Here is a 22,288-nt window from a genome sequence, read left to right as displayed (position 1 = left end):
TGACAATAATCTGGAAGACACAATTTCAGCAGTTGCAAGCCTTGTGTTATACTCCGTGAGAGTTGAATGAACAAAAATACAAGCATGCAGTACACATTCCAAACTGAGACGCTGAATTTGATTTACACAAATCTGAGATTCCACAATGATCCACTAGAGGTCAGGAGTTCCTCACAAGGCTTCATTTCGGCAAGCTCTACAAGAATCTTTATGACACATACAATCATATTACATATTCATGTATTTTTATTAACTCAGACAATTGTCATGTTGTCAAATGGGGAACTTCAAATTACACAAAGTCCAACCACGTGTCAATTCAATGTGCAACTTTGTTTTAAAAGCATCAGAACACGATGGGGTGCTGAAACACATTGATAGAATGATTTTGAGTCCTCCAAAACTCATAACAAAGTCAAGCAACCTGGATGGTCAACAATAAAGACAGAATGAGAGGTTCATGCTCCTTATAGCCATTAGTATTGTAAGACAAAGTAATTCAGCACGATGCTTGGCATTTTCAGTTGCCTTCCAAACCTATTTCTGAAAAGGTTCATCTGTGAAACTGGAGTCTCCAACTGCAATGTTGCATCATGTACATTTCTGAAACGATCAGATATTTCCTCTTTTCTCCTCTCTTCTCCCCATCCTCAGTTGGTGGACTTGGGCAGTCTGTAGACGCCCGCGGACACGATGAGCTGATGGTCTCGCACTTTCCTCTGCAGGAAGGCCTGCAGCTCGTTCACGTCCATCTCTGTGACAATTGGTCCCGTGGCAACGAACATCCTGAGCATGGAGTGGATGCGCTCTAGGGTCATGGTCTCCAGGTTGGTCAGCATGGCCTGGATGTAGGCCCAGAACAACTGCACCAACAACCACACACACAGGGGAGAGAGAACACTGCTGTTAGGGCTAGCTTGATTTGTATTTGAATTCCATGCCTCCAATGTGTGTGTGTGTGTGTGTGTGTGTGTGTGTGTGTGTGTGTGTGTGTGTGTGTGTGTGTGTGTGTGTGTGTGTGTGTGTGTGTAATGCACCTGTAGTTTCTCCTCCCTCTGCTCTGACTGGGTGGTGGTGTTGGAGTCTCCCTCCTCGTCACTGTCAATCAGCATCACCCCTCTCTCAGGTCTCTCCCGGGACGAGCCTGTTTCCAGGACAGAGTAGCGTCCCCCAGCCTCCTCCTTTAGGACCCCCTGCTGCTGCCACAGAGCCAACTTTCTCCTCACCATCTCCTGGGGCACGCCCAGGACCCCACTCAGCTCCTCCAGAGTCCATGAGCCTTCAGGACACATAGACAGAGAGAGCGATGGTAAAGGTAAATCTTAGTTACTTGTACAATGTTTGTACGCATTGATAAGTTGTACATAAGGCAGCCTGTGACGGCCATAGTACTAACTTTTGTCCTGGAAGTGCAGGATGATGGCAGCGTGGATGGGGGACACAGTCAGGTTAGTCAGAGTCCTGTCCTCCAGCTCCACATCCAGGGTCACTAAGCCCAGATGAGGCTTCCAGCTCAGGGTTCTCATCGCCTAGGGAGGGAGAGCGTTTGAATTATGGAATTTCATTTTTAAATTGAATTTCCCTATTCATTCTCTGTTGGCCTGGCTGCCAGTCTGTTTATAAAGACTTGACTAAAGAAGAAACAGACTGGCACCCAGGCTATGGCTCCATCATCAAGTACCTTGAGTTTCTCGTAGCGGTGTGTGTAGGCCTCCATGGCCTGGGAGGCCAGGGGCGGGAGCTCCATCTTCTCCTCCTTCAGCGTGGGCCAGAACTCAGAGGACAGGATCATGGCTGACAGGGCCAGAGGGGGCTGCTCCTCCTCAGCCAGCCTGGACTCCTCCTCACGGATGTTGGTGTTGATCCTTCGTGAGTCAGCCACGTCCTGGAGAGAGAGAGGGGAGAGAGGAGAAGAGAGTGAGGCTCTGTCCTAAAGTGCTTAAATGGCCTTGTTTCCTCATACTGTACTGTCCTGTGTCCTCAGCTTTTATCCTATGATAGATGGGACTGCATGTATTTTTAAAGATACTGCTTTGATGAGTGGTGATCAGAGTATGTGACCGGAGCGCAGCGTGCCCAATTTGACTGGAGGTGGAGCGAGATTCCCCAAGGCTGGAGCGTCGGCCTTCTTGCCTGATCCAATTTCGCTCCAGTAGCGCTCACTTCACGAGCTCATGCCATGCCCGGCCCAGCATGCATTTGTAGTCCACTTGTGTACTGCTATATGTGTACTGCTATATGTGTACTGTGTACTTGTGTACTGCCCTTGATTTAGCTACTGTCATCCAGTTTGCTAAATATTTTCATAAACAAACTGATAAAACAGGAGGACAAGAGAGGGAGTGCAGAGATGTAGTTTCCACAACTTGTGCAATCTGAAAAGACATGTATTCTGAAAGCATGATGGTGTACTTACTACGTGCACATGCTAACAGAAAGGAATGAGGTGGGTAGCTAGCTAAGTGTGTCATTGTAGCAAAGTATTTATAAACCAAAAAAAACAGATCCCTTAAAAGTTTTGTTCAGTTTCGTTCATTTACCTATACAATAGGCCATAATTGATTTTGCACCAATAAGCCTGCTAGTTTTCCATTTTGATAGGGTTATTTTACCTAAAATCCTTTAGGCTTACCTGCAGAAAAATTAAAAAACAACTATGCACCCTGCCCAGCCTGGCAAGAGTGGCCCAAAGGGTGTTTAGCATCCCCAGTGGCTCTGCCAGTGTAAAGAGGATATTCTCTGCTGCTGGCCTGCTCTCCAGGCACCATCGCATGAGTCTGAAGTCACAGACTCTGGCCAAACTCGTGTTTCTAAAAATGAATTCAAAGGCACTGTAGACTGAGCCTAATAAGGCATTTTTCGTTTAATTTGTATTTAAGTCACCGCCTAAATGCGCAATTTATACACTACAATGACTTAATACAATGAAATGTTGTTTAAACGCTGAGCGTTTAATGTCCCTGACTCCCTACCAGCCTAGTGTGTTGCACTCGCAAATACTTCACCATGTATTTCTTTGTGGGCTATAGCCTTGAAATAATTGAAATAATATATCCTAAATAACACATTTTTGTTCCTTCTTACGCTCCCTGTCTGGCTCCTGACTTATTTAGAATGTTGATAAGCTGTTTAATATGACATGTAGCCTATTTAGAATGTAGATAAGCTGTTTAATATGACATGTAGCCTATTTAGAATGTAGATAAGCTGTTTAATATGACATGTAGCCTATTTAGAATGTTTATAAGCTGTTTAATATGACATGTAGCCTATTTAGAATGTAGATAAGCTGTTTAATATGACATGTAGCCTATTTAGAATGTTTATAAGCTGTTTAATATGACATGTAGCCTATTTAGAATGTAGATAAGCTGTTTAATATGACATGTAGCCTATTTAGAATGTTGATAAGCTGTTTAATATGACATGTAGCCTATTTAGAATGTAGATAAGCTGTTTAATATGACATGTAGCCTATTTAGAATGTTTATAAGCTGTTTAATATGACATGTAGCCTATTTAGAATGTTGATAAGCTGTTTAATATGACATGTAGCCTATTTAGAATGTTGATAAGCTGTTTAATATGACATGTAGCCTATTTAGAATGTAGATAAGCTGTTTAATATGACATGTAGCCTATTTAGAATGTAGATAAGCTGTTTAATATGACATGTAGCCTATTTAGAGTGTTTATAAGCTGTTTAATATGACATGTAGCCTATTTAGAATGTAGATAAGCTGTTTAATATGACATGTAGCCTATTTAGAGTGTTTATATGCTGTTTAATATGACATGTAGCCTATTTAGAGTGTTTATATGCTGTTTAATATGACATGTAGCCTATTTAGAGTGTTCATATGCTGTATAATATGACATGTAGCCTATTTAGAATGTTTATAAGCTGTTTAATATGACATGTAGCCTATTTAGAGTGTTTATAAGCTGTTTAATATGACATGTAGCCTATTTAGAGTGTTTATAAGCTGTTTAATATGACATGTAGCCTATTTAGAGTGTTTATAAGCTGTTTAATATGACATGTAGCCTATTTAGAGTGTTTATAAGCTGTTTAATATGACATGTAGCCTATTTAGAGTGTTTATAAGCTGTTTAATATGACATGTAGCCTATTTAGAATGTAGATAAGCTGTTTAATATGACATGTAGCCTATTTAGAATGTTGATAAGCTGTTTAATATGACATGTAGCCTATTTAGAGTGTTTATATGCTGTTTAATATGACATGTAGCCTATTTAGAGTGTTTATAAGCTGTTTAATATGACATGTAGCCTATTTAAAATGATGATAAGCTGTTTAATATGACATGTAGCCTATTTAGAATGTTGATAAGCTGTTTAATATGACATGTAGCCTATTTAGAGTGTTTATAAGCTGTTTAATATGACATGTAGCCTATTTAGAATGTAGATAAGCTGTTTAATATGACATGTAGCCTATTTAGAGTGTTTATAAGCTGTTTAATATGACATGTAGCCTATTTAGAATGTTTATAAGCTGTTTAATATGACATGTAGCCTATTTAGAATGTTTATAAGCTGTTTAATATGACATGTAGCCTATTTAAAATGATGATAAGCTGTTTAATATGACATGTAGCCTATTTAAAATGTTGATAAGCTGTTTAATATGACATGTAGCCTATTTAGAGTGTTTATAAGCTGTTTAATATGACATGTAGCCTATTTAGAGTGTTTATAAGCTGTTTAATATGACATGTAGCCTATTTAAAATGATGATAAGCTGTTTAATATGACATGTAGCCTATTTAAAATGTTGATAAGCTGTTTAATATGACATGTAGCCTATTTAGAGTGTTTATAAGCTGTTTAATATGACATGTAGCCTATTTAGAGTGTTCATATGCTGTATAATATGACATGTAGCCTATTTAGAATGTTTATAAGCTGTTTAATATGACATGTAGCCTATTTAGAGTGTTCATATGCTGTTTAATATGACATGTAGCCTATTTAGAGTGTTTATAAGCTGTTTAATATGACATGTAGCCTATTTAGAGTGTTTATAAGCTGTTTAATATGACATGTAGCCTATTTAGAGTGTTTATAAGCTGTTTAATATGACATGTAGCCTATTTAAAATGATGAGCGCTTCTTAGTCACATTTTCCTGTTGTTTATTAAAATACTTTTCATTAAAATCATACGGTTTGGTTTGAATAGGTCAAAACCAAATGACTCCGTGACCCAGTAGTCCCAAAAATAGATGAATGTTGGTTAAATTGTGACTTTAATGAATGGAGTGGCAGTTTTTTCCCCAGTGAGCGAGGAGTGATTTTTAGCCGAGCGGTTTGAAAGGACGTGGAGCACCGGAGTGGTGCGCAAGCACGGCTCCATGAGCAATGAGCATGATTTCCGACCGCTCAACTCCGCTCAACTCCGCTCACATACTCTGATGGTGATCAGTTGTGACACAGCTAGGGAGTCATGATGTCAAAGCTCACGCTGGTATGAATGGGAACTTAAGGAGACACAGAGTAGTGTATGTACAGTACTTTACCTTCAGCATCACCTCGCAGTAGTGCATATGGGACTCTCCGAATCTCAGTTTGAGCAACTCCACATTACGGATCTCCCTGGAGGCACATGAGAAAAGTGACTTACAGAACAAATATGGAACGATTTCACTCACCCAAAATGACCAGACAGAGAATACATTATAATCAACAAGACTACCAACACCAGTATATCTGCGTAATAATAGTGACTCCAAAGTGTCTCAAGTGTGTAGATGGATGCTGAGTGGTAGGATTTCATGGTGTGCAGTAAAGGAGTGAAGTGAGTAATGTACAGTATAGCAATGGGATACATGCCTTTGGAGTGCAGGTCCTAGCTACTGTACATGAGTGTTGCGTACCTGGCTGTATTGTAGTTGAACTGGTGGAGAAGTCTGTCTGCCAGGACAGTTCTGTACTCGTCTATGAAAATCTCTTTACTGCCATATATGCTGACCAGAAGAGTGATGATATCAGACGAACGTCGCTTCGACCCTGTCTTGTCTGAGAGAAGAAGGAAGATGATTTTGCATTTAGTGAAAGAGATGTGTTGGAGAGGTGCTCTTTCGGAGCAATTCTAGTTCAATACAGCGGAAACAGGAAACTGACACAGTTTGTCTAGTGTGATGACAACCAGATAGTGATAATCATATACAATACATCTCCAATGGAGAATTGGAGTTCACAGAGTAAGAGAATGCAGTGTGTTTAAGGTGGGTACACGGAGGGTCCGACCTGTCACAGCATCCTTAGGGTCTGGGGTCCATTCCTCTGGGTCGCTGCCCTCGTCCTCACTGTCCTGGGTCTCCAGGGTCACGGGGTCGGCACGGGACAACTCATTGGCCAGGTCACTGCAGCCCTCCGCATCTCCAGTAAGGCTGGCCACTATCTGCCGCACTGTATCCTCCCGCGTCCTAGCAGCGGAACACAAACGTTACGTCAACATCACAGCAACTCAACAGCAATATGCTATGGGAATCAAATCAGTCAAGTTTCAAATAAAATATCTGTCACATAATTCGCAAACAACGTGTAGACTAACAGTGAAATGCTAACTTATGGGCCCTTTCCAACAATAAAAAATAGAATATAGAGAAATAAAATAATAACACAAGGAATAAATACACAATGAGTAACAATAACTTGACTATATACACGGGGTACCAGTACCGAGTCGATGTGCAGTGGGTACGAGGTAATTGAGGTAGACACACCAAATATACAAACATTTGTGGACACCCCTTCAAATTAGTGGATTCGGCTATTGGTACTTTTTCACTTTATTTAACTAGGCAAGTCAGTTAAGAACAAATTCTTATTTTATAATGACAGCCTACACCGGCCAAACCCTCCCCTAACCCAGACAACGCTGGGACAATTGTGTGCCACCCTATGGGACTCCCAGTCACGGCCGGTTGTGATACAGCCCAGGATTGAACCCGGGTCTGTAGTGATGCTTCTAGCACTGAGATGCAGTGCTTTAGACCGCTTCCCCACTCGGGAGCCCCATTTCAGCCACACCCGTTGCTGACAGGTGTATAAAATCGAGCACACAGCCATGCAACCTCCATAGGCAGTGGAATGGCCTTACTGAAGAGCTCAGTGACTTTCAATGTGGAACCGTCATAGGATGCCACTTTTCCAACAAGTCAGTTGGTAAAATTTCTGCCCTGGTCAACTGTGCTGTTATTGTGAAGTGGAAAATGTCTAGGAGCAACAACGGCTCAGCCGCGAAGTGGTAAGCCACACAAGCTCACAGAACTGGACCGCCGAGTGCTGAAGCGCGTAGCATGTAAAAATCGTCGGTTGGAACACTCACTACTGAGTTCCAAACTGCCTCTGGAAGCAACGTCAGCACAAGAACTGTTTGTCCGGAGCTTCATGAAATGGGCTTCCATGGCCGAGCAGCCGCACACAAGCCTAAGATCGCCATGTGCAATGCTGAGCGTCGGCTGGAGTGGTGTAAAGCTCACTGCCATTGGACTTTGGAGCTGTGGAAATGCGTTCCCTGGAGTGACAAATCACGCTTCACCATCTGGCAGTCCCGGCTGACGAATCTGGGTTTGGCGGATGCCAGGAGAACGCTACCTGCCCAAATGCATAGTGCCAACTGTAAAGTTTGGTGGAGGGGGAATAATGGTCTGGGGCTGTTTTTCATGGTTCAGGCTAGACCCCTTAGATCCAGTGAAGGGAAATATTAACACTACAACATGCAATGACATTCTCAACAATTCTGTGCTTCCAACTTTGTGGGAACAGTTTATGGAAGGCCCTTTCCTGTTTCAGCATGACAATGCACAAAGCGAGGTCCATACAGAAATGGTTTGTCAAGATCGGTGTGGAAGAACTTGACTGGCCTGCACAGAGCCCTGACCTCAACCCCATCGAACACCTTTGAGATTAATTGGAATGTCGACTAAGAGCCAGGCCTAATCTCCCAACATCAGTGCCCGACCTCACTAATGCTCATGGCTGAATGGAAGCAAGTCCCCACGGAAATGTTCCAATATCTAGTGAAAGAAGAGTGGAGGATGTTATAGCAGCAAAGAGGGGACCAACTCCATATTAATGGCCATGATTTTTGAATGAGATGTTCGACAAGCTGGTGTCCACATTCTTTTGGTCACGTAGTGTATGTACATATAGGTAGGGATAAAGTGACTAGGCAACAGAATAGATCATAAACAATAGCAGCAGTGTATGTGACGAGTCAAAAGGCTTAGTGCAAAAAGGGTCAATGCAGAGCTGAAATAAAAGATCCCTGAAATTTTGCACAGAAAGCATATTTCTCTCAAATGTTGTGCACAAATTTGTTTACATCCCTGTTATTGAGCATTTCTCCTTTGCCAAGATATTCCATCCACCTGATTAAACAGCATGGTCATTACACAGGTGCATCTTGTGCTGGGGACAATAAAAGGCCACTCTAAAATGTGCAGTTTTGTCATAACACAAAATAACACAGATGTCTCAAGTTTTGAGGGAGCGTGCAATTAGCATGCTGACTGCAGGAATGTCAACCAGAGTTGTTGCCAGAGAACTGAATGTTCATTTCTCTGCCATAAAGCTGCCTCCAACGTCGTTTTAGAGAATTTGGCAGTATGTCCAACCGGCCTCACAAACGCAGACCACATTTAACCACGCCAGCCCAGGACCTCCACATCCAGCTTCTTCACCTGCAGGATCGTCTGAGACCAGCCACCGGACAACTGATGAAACTGTGGGTTTGCACAAGTGAAATATTTCTGCATAAACTATCAGAAACCGTCTCAGGAAAGCTCATCAGCATGGTCATCGTCCTCACCAGGGTCTTGACCTGACTGCAGTTCTGCGTCGTAACTGACTTTAGCGGGAAAATGCTCACCTTTGATGGCCACTGGTATGCTGGAGAAGTGTGCTCTTCACGGATGAATCCCGGTTTTAACTGTCCTGGGCAGATGGCAGACTGCGTGTGTAGCGCCGTGTGGGTGACGGTTTGCTGATGTTAACGTTGTGAACAGAGTGCCCCATGGTGGTGTTATGGTATGGGCAGGCATAAGCTATGGACAATGAACACAATTGCATTTTATCGATGGCAATTTTAATGCACAGAGATACCGTGATGAGATCGAGGCCCATTGTCATGCCATTCATCCGCCACCATCACCTCATATTTCAGCATGATAATGCACGCCCCCATGTCACAAGGCTCTGTACACAATTGCTGGAAGCTGTAAATGTCCCAGTTCTTCCATGGCCTGCATACTCACCAGACATGTCACCCATTGAGCATGTGTGGGATGCTCTGGATCAACATGTATGACATCGTGTTCCAGTTCCGGCAACTTCACACAGCCATTGAAGATGAGTGGGACAACATTCCACAGGCCACAATCAACAGCCTGATCAACTCTTTGCAAAGAAGATGTGTCGCGCTGCATGAAACTCATCGTGGTCACACCAGATACTGAGTTGTTTTCTGATCCACGCCCCTGACTTTTTTTTAAAGGTACCTGTGACCAACAGATGCATATCTGTATTCCCTAGTCATGTAAAATCCATAGATTAGGGCCTGATGATTTTTTTCAATTGACTGATTTCCCCATATGAACTTTGAAATTGTTGCATGCTGCGTTTATATTTTTGTTCAGTGTAAATACAGATTACAATAATACACGTGAACCCACCTGAGGTACTTGCGGATTGGTTGGCACGCAACCTGCAGGATGACCATGGATGGGTCCAGCTCCCGTAGGGCCTTTATAGCTGAGATATACACAGTGATGATGTCAGAGGTATGGACTCCTAGAGGGGAAGAGGAATGTTGTTGGGATGGGATTCATATACACAAGTCTAGTTTCTTCTCTAACATTATGTTTGCAAACAACACTTAGTCTTCACTGCTTAAAATGTGTAACAGACAAAATAAACAGCAAACACCAGTCATTGTTTGTAATCTGCCATCGGTTCACTGACCTGGGTGAAGCAGACGGGTGTCAAAGGCTGTCTTAAGGGACGTGAGGAGCTGCTGCCTCTGATTGGTTCTCTCCAGGCAGAACTTGAGGTCATCGATGGCAGGCTTTGACTCAGGGAAATCTGACAGGAACAAACCACAGCATGTGAGGGAGAAGAAATAACCACAACTCTCTGCCCAACACTGACTGCTTTCTCTTATTATTCACCACCTCCCTATCTCCTCTCTCTGTTCCCTAACCCCTCACCTCTGATGATGCTGAAGAGCTCCTCGATCCTCATGTTGACGTAGATCCTGCAGAAGAACTGGTGCATGTGACACCTCCAGCGCTGCAGCACGGCGTTGGCTGGCTGGCCCACCACCCCAGCCCCGCTGCCTGTGCCGTTGGGCACCGTGCCCAGTCCACTGACTCCACCCACATCACTGGCAAACACCCTGCTCAACCAGCCCAACACCAGCTCTAGCCACTGGAGAAAGAGAGAATGAAAGAGGAATTTGAGAGTATGTTTTTAAGTAAGATAATAAGTAAAACAGATAAATGATCAGATTTCTGAGATTTGGTGTAGTAAATTGTTTGAAAATCAAATCATATTTGGTCAGCAACCTATTCTGTTGAGTAAGGCAAGCTGGAAAAGTCAAACTTGTTGATAGGTCATGCCACTTTATTCTGTGAGGTGGTCTTCCCATAGACAGGCTCTTTGGTCTACTGTACCTCCTGAAAGTCGAAGAGGAAAGAGCTCTCGTACTCCCCCCTGCAGTGCTGCTCCATCCGCTGCTCTATCAGTTTGTGTAAGATGGACGTCACCGCCTCTGAGCTGACCCGCTCCAATAGCTGCAACCTGGACCTGGGGGGCGGGACAATCACACTTTAGCAGATTTGTAGGAAGAGACAACTGCACAAGAGACATTTTAAACACAGCAGGCACGCAAAGGTAGAGATGTAGACAATGGTTAAGGAAGTGAACCCTGATCTAAGACATTTGTGATGTTGTTGTTTGTTGTTGACATATTTGAATGTAAGACGTTAAGCAGTACAACATTTAGGTTCTAGAAAACAGAGCAGACAGTGACACAGCACCCCTCCATTCACTCACAGTACTTGGCTGAGCTCTTGCAGCTGCTCCAGGGCCTGCTGACACCAGCATCGCTGAGTGGGGACAGTGCAGCCCTGACAGACCCCACCCTCAGGCCCCCCGCCCCCCTCCTCAGCCTCCCCTGCCTCCCCCTCCTGGGTCATGTGCACAGAGAAAGTCCTACTGTAGAACTCCAGTATTCTCTCCTGGAGCACAGCCGAGGGCGAGAACAGCAGGATGGCCCTGATGACGGAGAATGCCCTCTCACGGAGACCCCTGGCCCCAGGGCCACACAGACCACCCCGGCCCTCGTCCTGCCAGGTACCCAGCCTCTCCAACCCTCCTGGGGAAGACCAATGTTGACATAGAGCACATTTTTACACATTTGACAAGATTCTGTTCAGTAAAAATTCTAGCATTATTAAGGGTGCATTTAACTGTAACTTGAATGTTTGAACCCACCTAGGAAAGGTTGCAGTCTGTCCAAAAGGGTACGGAAGGCCATGAGTAGGATCCTGGCCCTGTCCTTCTCCTCCAGCTCATTCTCTGGTTGCTTCATTACAGCCCAGAACTCAGGGGCAATAGCAGTAGTAAGACGTACCTGCAGGGTCTCCATTAGCCATCCCTCCAGAAACTGTCCCAGGCTGTTAGAGCACAGCAGGCTAAGCCCCTCAGAGAGAGACTCGTCAGACATGGTGATGTCATTGGACACTGGAGACACCTACAGACAGAGGAAATTGTTTATGTTCTTACACACCATAGACCGTATCTGTTTATATGTACATTGATAGATCAACATTGGTCTTAGCTAGTTAGCTAATGCCTGGCATGTTAATCTGTTAACGTTAGCTAGCTGTCCAGCAGTCAACCACAGTGGTACAATTGATCTTACTTAATTCTCACATAAAAGGCAAGCAGGCTATATCAAAAACACAAGGTACTACCGTAGGCAAGTTAGGTCCACCTACTCACCAGAGCTGCAGTTACGGTGTCCCAAGCAGAAGGTAGCCCCTGTGGTACTGAGAATAACATCTCCGTAGAGTCCATCATCCCGGTTGGACCAAATTACTCAACGAGAACCACTCGATTGTGTACTGACAAAGTTATCGTCTGTGTTATATCACTCACCCATATTAATAAGATGTACGTAGCATGGCTTATAAGAAATACTAATATGTATCTAAAATGTAATTACAGATGGCATTTGATTGAAGTTATCGCGCTCTTGCTAAACCTGTGGCGCATAATAGTGACGTACGTGTGGTTGCGGAAGTCATAAAAGTGTGGCGGAAGTGTACGTGAGTTTGTTAGCTAGTTGTCGTGGAAACTAGCTAAATGGAGGGATTTTGAAGCTAGCTAAGGACAGAGTCGGTGTCGAGAAGGAGTCTATATCGACTGCTTAAATCTTTGCACAAATTAGCCAGTTTGCCAACTAGTTAGACCTAGCGAGAGTTATCTGTAGCAATACCTTGGCTTCAAACTGCAAAGTTATCATTGAGTCGCTAACTAACGTAGATAGTACTCTGGCTGTGTGCGCGGGGAAGGGCCCTGGAGAGCTGGAAAAGTATCATCGACAACATCATGACCCAACAAGGAGCAGCGCTACAAACCTACAACAATGAGCTTGTCAAGTGTAAGTGAATGTGGCATTTCGTATATTTGTCGTTCAATAATTTGTCAGTTAACTTTAGTGTTTTGACAGACACCAAATCCGATTTATAAAATACTACGTTGCTTTAGTTAACTGTTAGCTTGGTAGAAACTAACTATGTCAATATGTTAGCTAGCTAGCTTCTTGTTTTCACTTGTTTGGGTCCGTTGTGGAAATATCTGTATTTTTATGCTGTACTTAGGCCCTTCAGGGACAAAGATTTAATGAATGTATCATATTCCAGCTCCTCCTTTTGGACAGCTACAACTAATTAGGCACGTGTGACTGTGAATCTTTTTAGCTAACCTTGAAAGAGTATACTGCTTCTATCCCATGCTTTGATGCAGCCTGTTTCTAGGCTCTTTCTCTTTGATGCTGTTTCCTTTTCTCCCCATAGAAAATCATTATTTCCCTAGGTGCATGTGCAGACAGTTCTCTTTTTCCTATATCACTACACAAGAGTAAGTGTGATTTAGTCAACTGAGTTGTTGAAAGGGTAGGGAGGGGGATTAAAGAAGGCAGAATCATGTTCTTCCTTAGTCTGTATTTTATAAGCAAGAGACCCTAGACTTGGACCCAGTCTGTGCAGACGTTTACCGGTTTGACTTGCCAAGGAAATATTAGTTTGAAATACATTTGTATTAATTTATTTCTTTAAGCCTTCATTTAGTAATTTACACACTTATGACACCGTGTGTGGTTAGTAGGAGGGGATATAACTGTTACAAAAATGTTGGTATCCAAGTAGTACATTTTACATTTTAGTCATTTAGCAGACGCTGTTATCCAGAGCGACTTACAGTATTGAATGCATACATTTCATACATTTTTTTTTTTTTTTTCTGTGCTGGCCCCCCGTGGGAATCGAACCCACAACCCTGGCGTTGCAAACACCATGCTCTACCAATTGAGCTACAGGGAAGGCTTAGGTGTGTGTTTGTATTGCAGATAGTGACTACAGCAGACCCATGGGAAATATCCACAGACTATAATTGACCTTGCTTTAGCACAGCCGTCAAACCCCTGACACTTAGTTTAAATCAAGACATGGCATTCTGCATAATTTAAATGAATACAACTCTGAGTAACTGTTTAAATCAGTCCATGTATAGATGCCCATAATCTGACTGACATGACTGGTAATGTCAGAGGAATTTGATCTAGACTTGCAGACATCTCGAGTCTAGTTTAGCCCCAGTGTTGTGCTTCATAGGACTATTTTCATTGGAATTGTCTGTAAGATCAATTGAACCCTTGATTCTCAACACACTCATTATAGTTTTGATAGATTTTGTCAGCAGTTATGAATCATAATGGCTGGCTTTGAAAATATAGACTAGTATTATGGAGCTGATTCGATGGAGTGTTGCCTATCGTAGTCTGTGAAAGATCTTAGTCCGTAGCTATGGAATTAGATGTGACCTGTGGGATTTCATTAATGTATGATTGACTCTGTCTCACACACTTTCATCCATCACAGGCTGGAATGGGCTGATTCAACAGGAAAGGGCTGCTGAGTGAGGGGGACCTCAGTTTAAACCTCCCCCTCCTTGTTATTCCTCTTACATTGTGCACAGGAAGTCTGACATGTATTTAGAAGGATAGATTATAGGCCTCTAGGTTTTCTCTTTAAAATACCCCGATTTGTTCCTATTCACATGCTGTTGGGACTAGGAATGTAGGCCCAGGTTATATTTGATGCTAAGCATTAATAAGTAATTGGTTTAGGCTACAGCTACACTGTAAAAACAGTCACATGTACACATTAATTGTACATTTACATTCCACCTCCTAAACAGCCAGTGTTTCCTTCTCCCCAGGTATCGAGGAGCTGTGCTCTAAGAGGGATGAGTTGAACCGTCAGATACAGCTGGAGGAGGAGGAGAAGGGTCGTCTACAACACGACATTCGTGTCCTCACTGAGAAGCTAAGCCGCGTCAATGAGAGCTTGGCCAGACGACTCACCGCCCGCGCTGACTTTGACCGCACAATCGCTGAGACTGAGGCTGCCTATATGAAGGTCAGGGTTTAGGGGGTTTATTTTTCTTGTGTTTAGGTTTTTCAACACTAGTTTAGTCTCTCAAAACCCTGAATGGATATTATGTCAGCTTTACAGGATCGCTCATGTTAATTTGACTGCAAAAAGCCCCTACAAACGTACAGGGCAAGACATTTTCTGACTCACAAAAGAACCCTGGAATTACTTGTTGTAATTCAAGACAACATGCATCCCACGTGTTTTCTTAATATTCAACTCCCTTGGTGTTACTAAGAGCTTAATGGCAGAGCAAACAAACGCCCGTAAGTGTCGTTAATTAAAAACAACGGAGTGCTCAGTCAGACTTACAATCAAATTGTTACACAGCACATTGTCATGCTGCATCTCATTCCCACTTACCTCAGGCTATATGGTATTTTATAACCTGAGGCAAGTGTCTTGTGTTAATTCATGTCTTATTCTCTCAGATTCTGGAGAGCTCTCAGACACTGCTGAGTGTACTAAAGAAGGAAGCGGGAAATCTCGGCAAAGCCACTGAACCCAGAGGGAAAGACCACTGACGTCCAGACTACCTTCCCTCTCACCCGGATACCAGCACTTCCCCTCACCATCTTATCTAGAACTGTTTGTAATATATTTATGTAAAAATGTTTTGAATATCTAACTCTGATCTTTACTGGTGTACTTATTTTATATCAATTGCATTATTTTAATAAAGTTTGAAGATTCTCTTCGCATTTGCCGTGTATGGAACCAACTCAAGTCATTCCATTTGTTTGAGTGCTGTGTCTTTCAACAAATACGCACACACTCTCTTGGAGAGGTGCTGTCATTTGGAAGATTCTGCCTTGACGTGAGGGCTGGAGACTAGTCTGACACACTGCAACAGAAACTATTCACACTGTCAAGGCTTCATCTATTTATTGAGCTTTCATTTGTACAGTTCTAACATCTTTTTTTTGCCCAAATCATTGACAACTACAAATTTTACAGTAAGCACATCTTTGACGCTGGAGATTAATAGATGAGGTTACAGTATGACAGTTTCTTAACAGGAATATACAATGGTCCCAGGCTTCATCAATATTCTTTCAAGTGAATCTCATCCCAATAATGGCCATCTGAATCTTGCTGGTGTCACCATATGATCACTGGAACATGCCATTATAAAGCCCTGGCTCTTGGTCCCCCGACTCAAAGGCACACAATTCCCAGGAAAAGCTGTTGGACTACTTAGCGAGCTGGTCCTAAATGCAGCAGTTGGCACAGATGAATGGCAGGTGTGCTCTATATGCTTTGTGGGATGAATCCAAGGATTATCAGTGGACACTAAACAGTTATCTTTCCCTAATAGGGTTGTGGCAGAAACTGAGGTCATGCATTCCTTGTTTCTCATCGACAGATGAGCTCTTTCACCTTGCCTGTATTGTGAGGTGCAAAATAAAATCTTGACAAAACAATCGAAGTCTGTAATCATGATACATAATTACAGTATAGAGAAATGTTGACCCTCCCAATAGCCAGTCCTGTTTAATCTAAACCCCTTCCTTTGAAGATATTCAAGAAACTGTACATCAATACTGTCTGAAGAAGTATGTTTGTGAGTCAATTGGCATTGAGTAAAAATCTTTTGAAGACTTAGAGCCATCTTATTTAAAAAAAAACACTGGTCTCAGATACACACAATTTAAGTTTCATATCAATGTCTTCATTACTAAAATAGACTCTCACTGTGGCAGGGGTTCCCAAACTTAGTCCTCTGGACCCCAATGACTGCATGTTTTGGTTTTTGCCCTAGCACTACACAGCTGATTCAAATCAACTATTCATCAAGTGTGTAGTGTTAAGGCAAAAAACCAAAACGTGCACCTCTTGCGGTCCCGAGGACCAAGTTTGGGAAACCCCGCTCTATGGAATGTGAAAGTGTTGGAGGTCTGGCTGTGGAGGTCAGAAGCTATTCACTGGTCAATGAAGGAAAAACATGGCCATGAGGACGCACCCTTCCTTGTTCCATCTATAGCAGCTATTTGTTCCATACACAAGAACGAGTATCTGACAGGCAACCTTTCAAAAACACATGCTGGTGAATGGTTTCAATAGTTGCTATTCTTGGTTTACCTTTGATCTTGGCAGTGTTCGAACATGAACACTGAAAGGGGGAAATTGTTTCTAATAGTATGAGACAATGGGTCCAATTCCAGGCTACACCAAGGCATTTATACTCTGTCCCTTTGACATTAAGCTTCTTGCAGAAGGTATTCATAATATCAAATGGTCATGAGCTGCCGAGGCAATATTTGAAGCAGTACTTCACAGATCTTTGATGATCAAACAAAGTTGAGCAGGTCTACAGAGCATTTCTTAATTATAAGAGGGAGTGTTGACATTTGCTTGCTCCTGGACTCTTCTGGCAAAATCTCCAACACAGCATTGGAAACATACAAAAACTAAAAGGCACACAGAAAAAGCATACATTAAGGGGAACCAAGTCAATTGAAATCAGGTAGAAAAACAAAGAACTAGGATTGTGGAACCCTTGCCGTATTTAAGTCTTGTTTTGTTTGTTTTTGTCTGTCCATTCCCTATGAAGTGTGGCGTCCTCAGCCTACGTTGTGGGACTCCAGGACACAATAACACTGACTTTCTTCTTTACCATGATAAGAATGGGCACTGATGGCTTCCTTGTTTAAGGAATTTGGTCACTTACCTTCACAAGGTGATCACCACCACCACCACCACACAACTCCCCTTTACAAGAAGGACACACAGACACCATACACTGCATTCAGAAAGTATTCAGACCCCTTGACTTTTTCTTACAGCCTTATTCTAAAATGGAAAAACAAAACATTTCCTCATCAATCTACACACAATACCCCATAATGACAAAAAGTGAAAACAGTTTTTTTTTTTTAATAGTTTGCACATTTATTAAAAATAAGAAACAGAAATACCTTATTTACATAAGTATTCAGACCTTTTTCTATGAGACTGGAAATTGAGATGTTTCTACAACTTGATTGGAGTCCACCTGTGGTAAATTCAATTGATTGGACACAATTTGGAAAGGCACACACCTGTCTATATAAGGTCCCACAGTTGACAGTGCATGTCAGAGCAAAAACCAAGCCATAAAGTCGAAGGAAGTGTCCATAGTGCTCTGAGACAGGATTGTGTAGAGGCACAGATCTAGGGAAGGGTACCAAAAACATTTCTGCAGCATTGAAGGTCCCCAAGAACAGTGGCCTCCATCATTCTTAAACTGAGGAAGTTTGGAACCACCAAGATTCTTCCTAGAGCTGGCCGCACAGCCAAACTGATGGTCACTGACAGATCTCCAGAGTTCCTCTATGGAGATGGGAGAATCTTTCAGAAGGACAACCATCTCTGCAGCACTCCAACAATCAGGCCTTTATGGTTGAGTGGCCAGACAGAAACCACTCCTCAGTAAAAGACACGACAACCCGCTTGGAGTTTGCCAAAAGGCACCTAAAGGACTCTCAGACCATGAGAAACAAGATTCTCTGGTCTGAATAAACCAAGATTGAACTCTTTAGCCTGAATGCCAAGCGTCATGTTTAAAGGAAACCTGACACCATCCCTACGTTGAAGCATGGTGGTGGCAGCATCATCCTGTGGGGATGTTTTTCAGCGGCAGGGACTGAGAGACTAGTCAGGATCGAGGGAAAGATGAACGGAGAAAAGTACAGAGAGATCCTTGATGAAAACCTGCTCCAAATTGCTCAGGACCTCAGAATGGGGCAAAGGTTCACCTTACAACAGGACAACGACCCTAAGCACACAGCCAAGACAACGCAGGAGTGGCTTCAGGACACGTCTCTGAATGTCCTTGAGTGGCCCAGCCAGAGCCCGAACTTGAACCCAATCTAACATCACTGGAGACCGGAAAATAGCTGTGCAGTGATACTCCCCATCCAACCTGACAGAGCTTGAGAGGTTCTGCAGAGAAGAATGGGAGAAACTCCCCAAATACAGGGGTGCCAAGCTTGTATCGTCATACCCAAGAAGACTCGAGGCTGTAATCGCTGCCGAAGGTGCTTCAACAAAGTACTGAGTAAAGGGTCTGAATACTTATGTAAATATAATTTATAAAAACCTGTTTTTGCTTTGTCATTATAGGGTATTGTGTGTAGATTAATGAGGGGAAAAAACTATTTAATCCATTTTAGAATAAGGCTGTAACATTACAAAATGTGAAAAAGTCAAGGGGTCTGAATACTTTCCAAATGCACTGTATTGTGGTCATTCCTGTTATACATACGCAGTATGTATAATATGACATCAATGATGGAGACACAGAGATAGACATCAAGGCAGACAGAATGGAGCCAGATAGCCGCCTTCTAGAGATCGTAAGCCTGGAAAACCGCATTATAATGCATGATTATCTTCCAAGCTCAGATTTCTTTGGACAATCAAATACAGTCTGTCAGAGATCTGGTTCAGACTTCACTGCTCAATGGCAGTCAGTGAGAGGAATTGGTAGTGGTTGAGAGAACAGACAGATCAACTGTACATGTAAGGTGAGGACAGTCCAGCTGCTTGGGTTGTGTGGTTGGTTGATTGATGTCTATGTATCAAACTAAACAGGTGTGGAAAAAGAGTGATTTTATTGTGATGGAGTGCAACTTGAGGTCCAATTCTGTTAAGTCTCACTGGGCACTGGTAGGAGTCTGGTCCCAGCCTGGGTTGTGTAACTGTGGTTCTGAGTCCAAGCTGCAGGGCAGTGGTCATTCCTGTTTGGTCCAGGCATATCAGAAGTACAGAGCAGGTTCACTGCTGAAATCTGACAGAGAGGAGCTGTCTGCTGGGGTGAGCTGATATATATGGAATGAAGAGCAGGGTAAGGGTGGAGAGAGAGAAATAGAGTTACTTTAGTAAATGATGTGCTGCTATGCCATTCTGATACTTTTAAAAGTAGCCCCACAAAAGTTGAGGTTGATGAATGAATGTGTCACATCATATACAGTACCAATCACAAGTTTGGACACACCTACTCATTCCAGGGTTTTTCTTTATTTTTCTACATTGTAGACATCAAAATCATGTAGCAACCAAAAGAGCGTTAAATAAATCAAAATATATTTTATATTTGAGATTCTTCTAAGTAGCCACCCTTTGCCTTTATGACAGCTTTGCACACTCTTGGCATTCTCTCAACCAGCTTCATGAGGTAGTCACCTGGAATGCATTTCAATTAACAGGTGTGCCTTGTTAAAAGTTAAAGAAGGAAAGATATTCCACAAATTAAGTGTTTGAGCCAATCAGTTGTGTTGTGACAAGGTAGGGGTGGTATACAGAAGATAGCCCTATTTGATGAAAGACCAAGTCCATATTATGGCAAGAACAACTCAAATAAGCAAAGAGAAATGACAGTCCATCATTACTTTAAGACATGAAGTCAATTCATAAAATGTCTATAACTTTTAAAGTTTCTTCAAGTGTAGTTGCAAAAACCATCAAACACTATGATGAAACTGGATCTCATGAGGACTGCCACAGGAAAGGAAGACCCAGCGTTACCTCTGCTGCAGAGGATAAGTTCACCCTCAGAAATTGCAGCCCAAATAAATCCTTCACAGAGTTCAATTAACAGACACATCTCAACATCAACTGTTCAGAGGAGACGGCATGAATCAGACCTTCATGGTCACATTTCTGCAAAGAAACCACTACTAAAGGACATCAAAAATAAGAAGAGACTTGCTTGGGCCAAGAAACACGAGCAATTGACATTAGACAGGTGGATATCTGTCCTTTGGTCTGATGTGTCCAAATGTGAGATTTTTGGTTGCAACCGCCGTGTCTTTGAGATGCATTGTAGGTGAATAGATGATCTCCGCATGTGTGGTTCCCACCGTGAAGCATGGAGGAGGTGGTGTGATGTTGTGGGGGTGATTTTCTGGTGACACTGTGATTTATTTAGAATTCAAGGCACACTTAACCAGCATGGTTACCACAGCATTCTGCAGTGATACGCCATACCATCTGGTTTGCGCTTAGTGGGACTTGCATTTGTTTTTCAACAGGACAATGACCCAAAACACACCTCCAGGCTGTATAAGGACTATTTGACCAAGAAGGAGAGTGATGGACTGCTGCATCAGATGACCTGCCCTCCACAATCACCCAACCTCAACCCAACTGAGATGATTTGGGATGAATTGGACCGCAGTAAAGGAAAAGCAGCCAACAAGTGCTCAGCATTTGTGGGAACTCCTTCAAGACTGCTAGAAAAGCATTCCAGGTGAAGCTGGTTGAGAGAATGCCAAGAGTGCGCAAAGCTGTCATCAAGGCAAAGGGTGGCTACTTTGAAGAATCTCAAATATAAAATATATTGATTTGTTTAACACCTTTTTGGTTACTACATGATTCCATAGCTTTGATGTCTTCACTATTATTCTACAATGTAGAAAATAGTGAAAATATTGAAAAACCCTTGAATGAGTAGGTGTGTCCAAACTTTTGACTGGTATTGTTGCCTCACCATAACTTCCCCTGACATTTGTGTGCGCTGGAAATTGGTGTCCCCCTGGTAAACAGGGTCATCAAGCTTATGTTCCTGCCAGCTGTTAAAATCCACAGTGTGCTTGGGAATGTAACTGGACAGATCTGAAGACATAGGAATGGGGGAAAGCACAATGCAAGTCCTTAGCACATTGGTTATTTATTTTACATGATTTTTTGCACGAGCTCATGTACACGTTGATTAAAGACTGGCAATAAGCTGTGTAATGAATAACTAATGTAATTATACTGCATGTCTACTGTTTAATAGGGAGACATTTATGGGAGAGCAGATAAGAAAGACAGATATGTTTAGTTACAACTCACTGAAAGATAGTTTCTTCGTTAGGATGTAATGCTAACTCTGACCAGTAGGTGTCTCCCATGCTACATCAAACAGTAGCAGTTCAGTGCCAAACCACCATGCAGCCATTTCCAGATTACTAATAGGTTGTATGGAATTCATTACTTTCCTTTTCCTTATCTTACCCTCCTTACCATTAGAATATGTTTCATTTAGTCAGTTCGATTACTTTCCCTTTAACTCTGTCCTCTTCTCACTCCAAATCCATCCCCTCCCTCTTCCTCTCATTCTATCCGTTTCCTGCTTTCCTTTCCCTCCCCCCATTCCCTCTTTCTCACCCTCACCAGTGCCGTTGCTGGTGTAGCTCGGACGAGGGATGTGGATGCGGCCCACCATGCTGGGCTGATCTTCCTCCTGTCCTCCTCCCTTCCCTTCCGCCGCCTCCTCCTCATCTCCGCTGTCCCACACACTGCTCTCTGAGGGGTACTCATAGCTGCTCTGCAGGCTCGACTCGTTGAACGATATCTTCAGCTGAGTGAGGGGGGAACAGAGAAGTCAGTCAGTGATTTAAAAACACTCAAACATAAGACTCAGTGGTGAAATGGTAGGCCTGCTGTTTTCTATGGTTCTCTTAAGGGTTGAGTGCTATGAATCAAATTGATCTCCTATCAGCACTTTCAATCAGTAAGTGTACCAGAGAGAAAATGTCAGCTTCATGTTAATTCATGTACAAAACTTGACATC

The 22,288-nt window shown here is 42.8% G+C and overlaps 3 protein-coding genes across 4 annotated transcripts in view; 1 reads left to right on the top strand and 2 right to left on the bottom strand.

Moving 5' to 3' along the window:
- Positions 1-228: 228 nt before the first annotated feature.
- Positions 229-12,325, bottom strand: anapc2 (anaphase promoting complex subunit 2). The gene is made up of 14 exons (XM_014135066.2): positions 12,035-12,325; positions 11,525-11,783; positions 11,084-11,405; positions 10,702-10,834; positions 10,237-10,456; positions 9,992-10,111; positions 9,703-9,820; positions 6,272-6,450; positions 5,899-6,040; positions 5,542-5,617; positions 1,682-1,885; positions 1,397-1,529; positions 1,038-1,279; positions 229-863 (listed from the first exon to the last, which is right to left on the bottom strand). The coding sequence occupies exons 1-14, from the start codon at positions 12,110-12,112 to the stop codon at positions 651-653; spliced, it is 2,439 nt and encodes an 812-aa protein (XP_013990541.1). The 5' UTR covers positions 12,113-12,325; the 3' UTR covers positions 229-650.
- A 37-nt stretch (positions 12,326-12,362) lies between these two features.
- On the top strand, positions 12,363-15,448 carry ssna1 (Sjogren syndrome nuclear autoantigen 1). The gene is made up of 3 exons (NM_001141033.2): positions 12,363-12,695; positions 14,534-14,733; positions 15,180-15,448. The coding sequence occupies exons 1-3, from the start codon at positions 12,644-12,646 to the stop codon at positions 15,270-15,272; spliced, it is 345 nt and encodes a 114-aa protein (NP_001134505.1). The 5' UTR covers positions 12,363-12,643; the 3' UTR covers positions 15,273-15,448.
- A 170-nt stretch (positions 15,449-15,618) lies between these two features.
- LOC106566736 (taperin) overlaps positions 15,619-22,288 on the bottom strand; it is a 30,481-nt gene continuing 23,811 nt past the window's right edge. Inside the window, exons 2-4 of one of the 2 annotated variants that reach the window (XM_014135079.3) lie at positions 21,883-22,075; positions 21,221-21,345; positions 15,619-19,550 (exon numbers count right to left, since the gene is read on the bottom strand). In XM_014135079.3, coding sequence (XP_013990554.1) covers positions 19,488-19,550; positions 21,221-21,345; positions 21,883-22,075 — 381 coding nt within the window. In that variant the 3' untranslated portion in view covers positions 15,619-19,487. The remainder of the gene's footprint in view (positions 19,551-21,220; positions 21,346-21,882; positions 22,076-22,288) is intronic. The other variant, XM_014135089.3, reaches the window with a different exon arrangement.

Source organism: Salmo salar, chromosome 01, assembly GCF_965601325.2.
Source record: "Salmo salar chromosome 01, fSalSal1, whole genome shotgun sequence".
NCBI lineage: Eukaryota > Metazoa > Chordata > Actinopteri > Salmoniformes > Salmonidae > Salmo > Salmo salar.
Note: the sequence above shows the minus strand (reverse complement) of the source record. Positions and strands in the feature narration are given on the sequence as shown.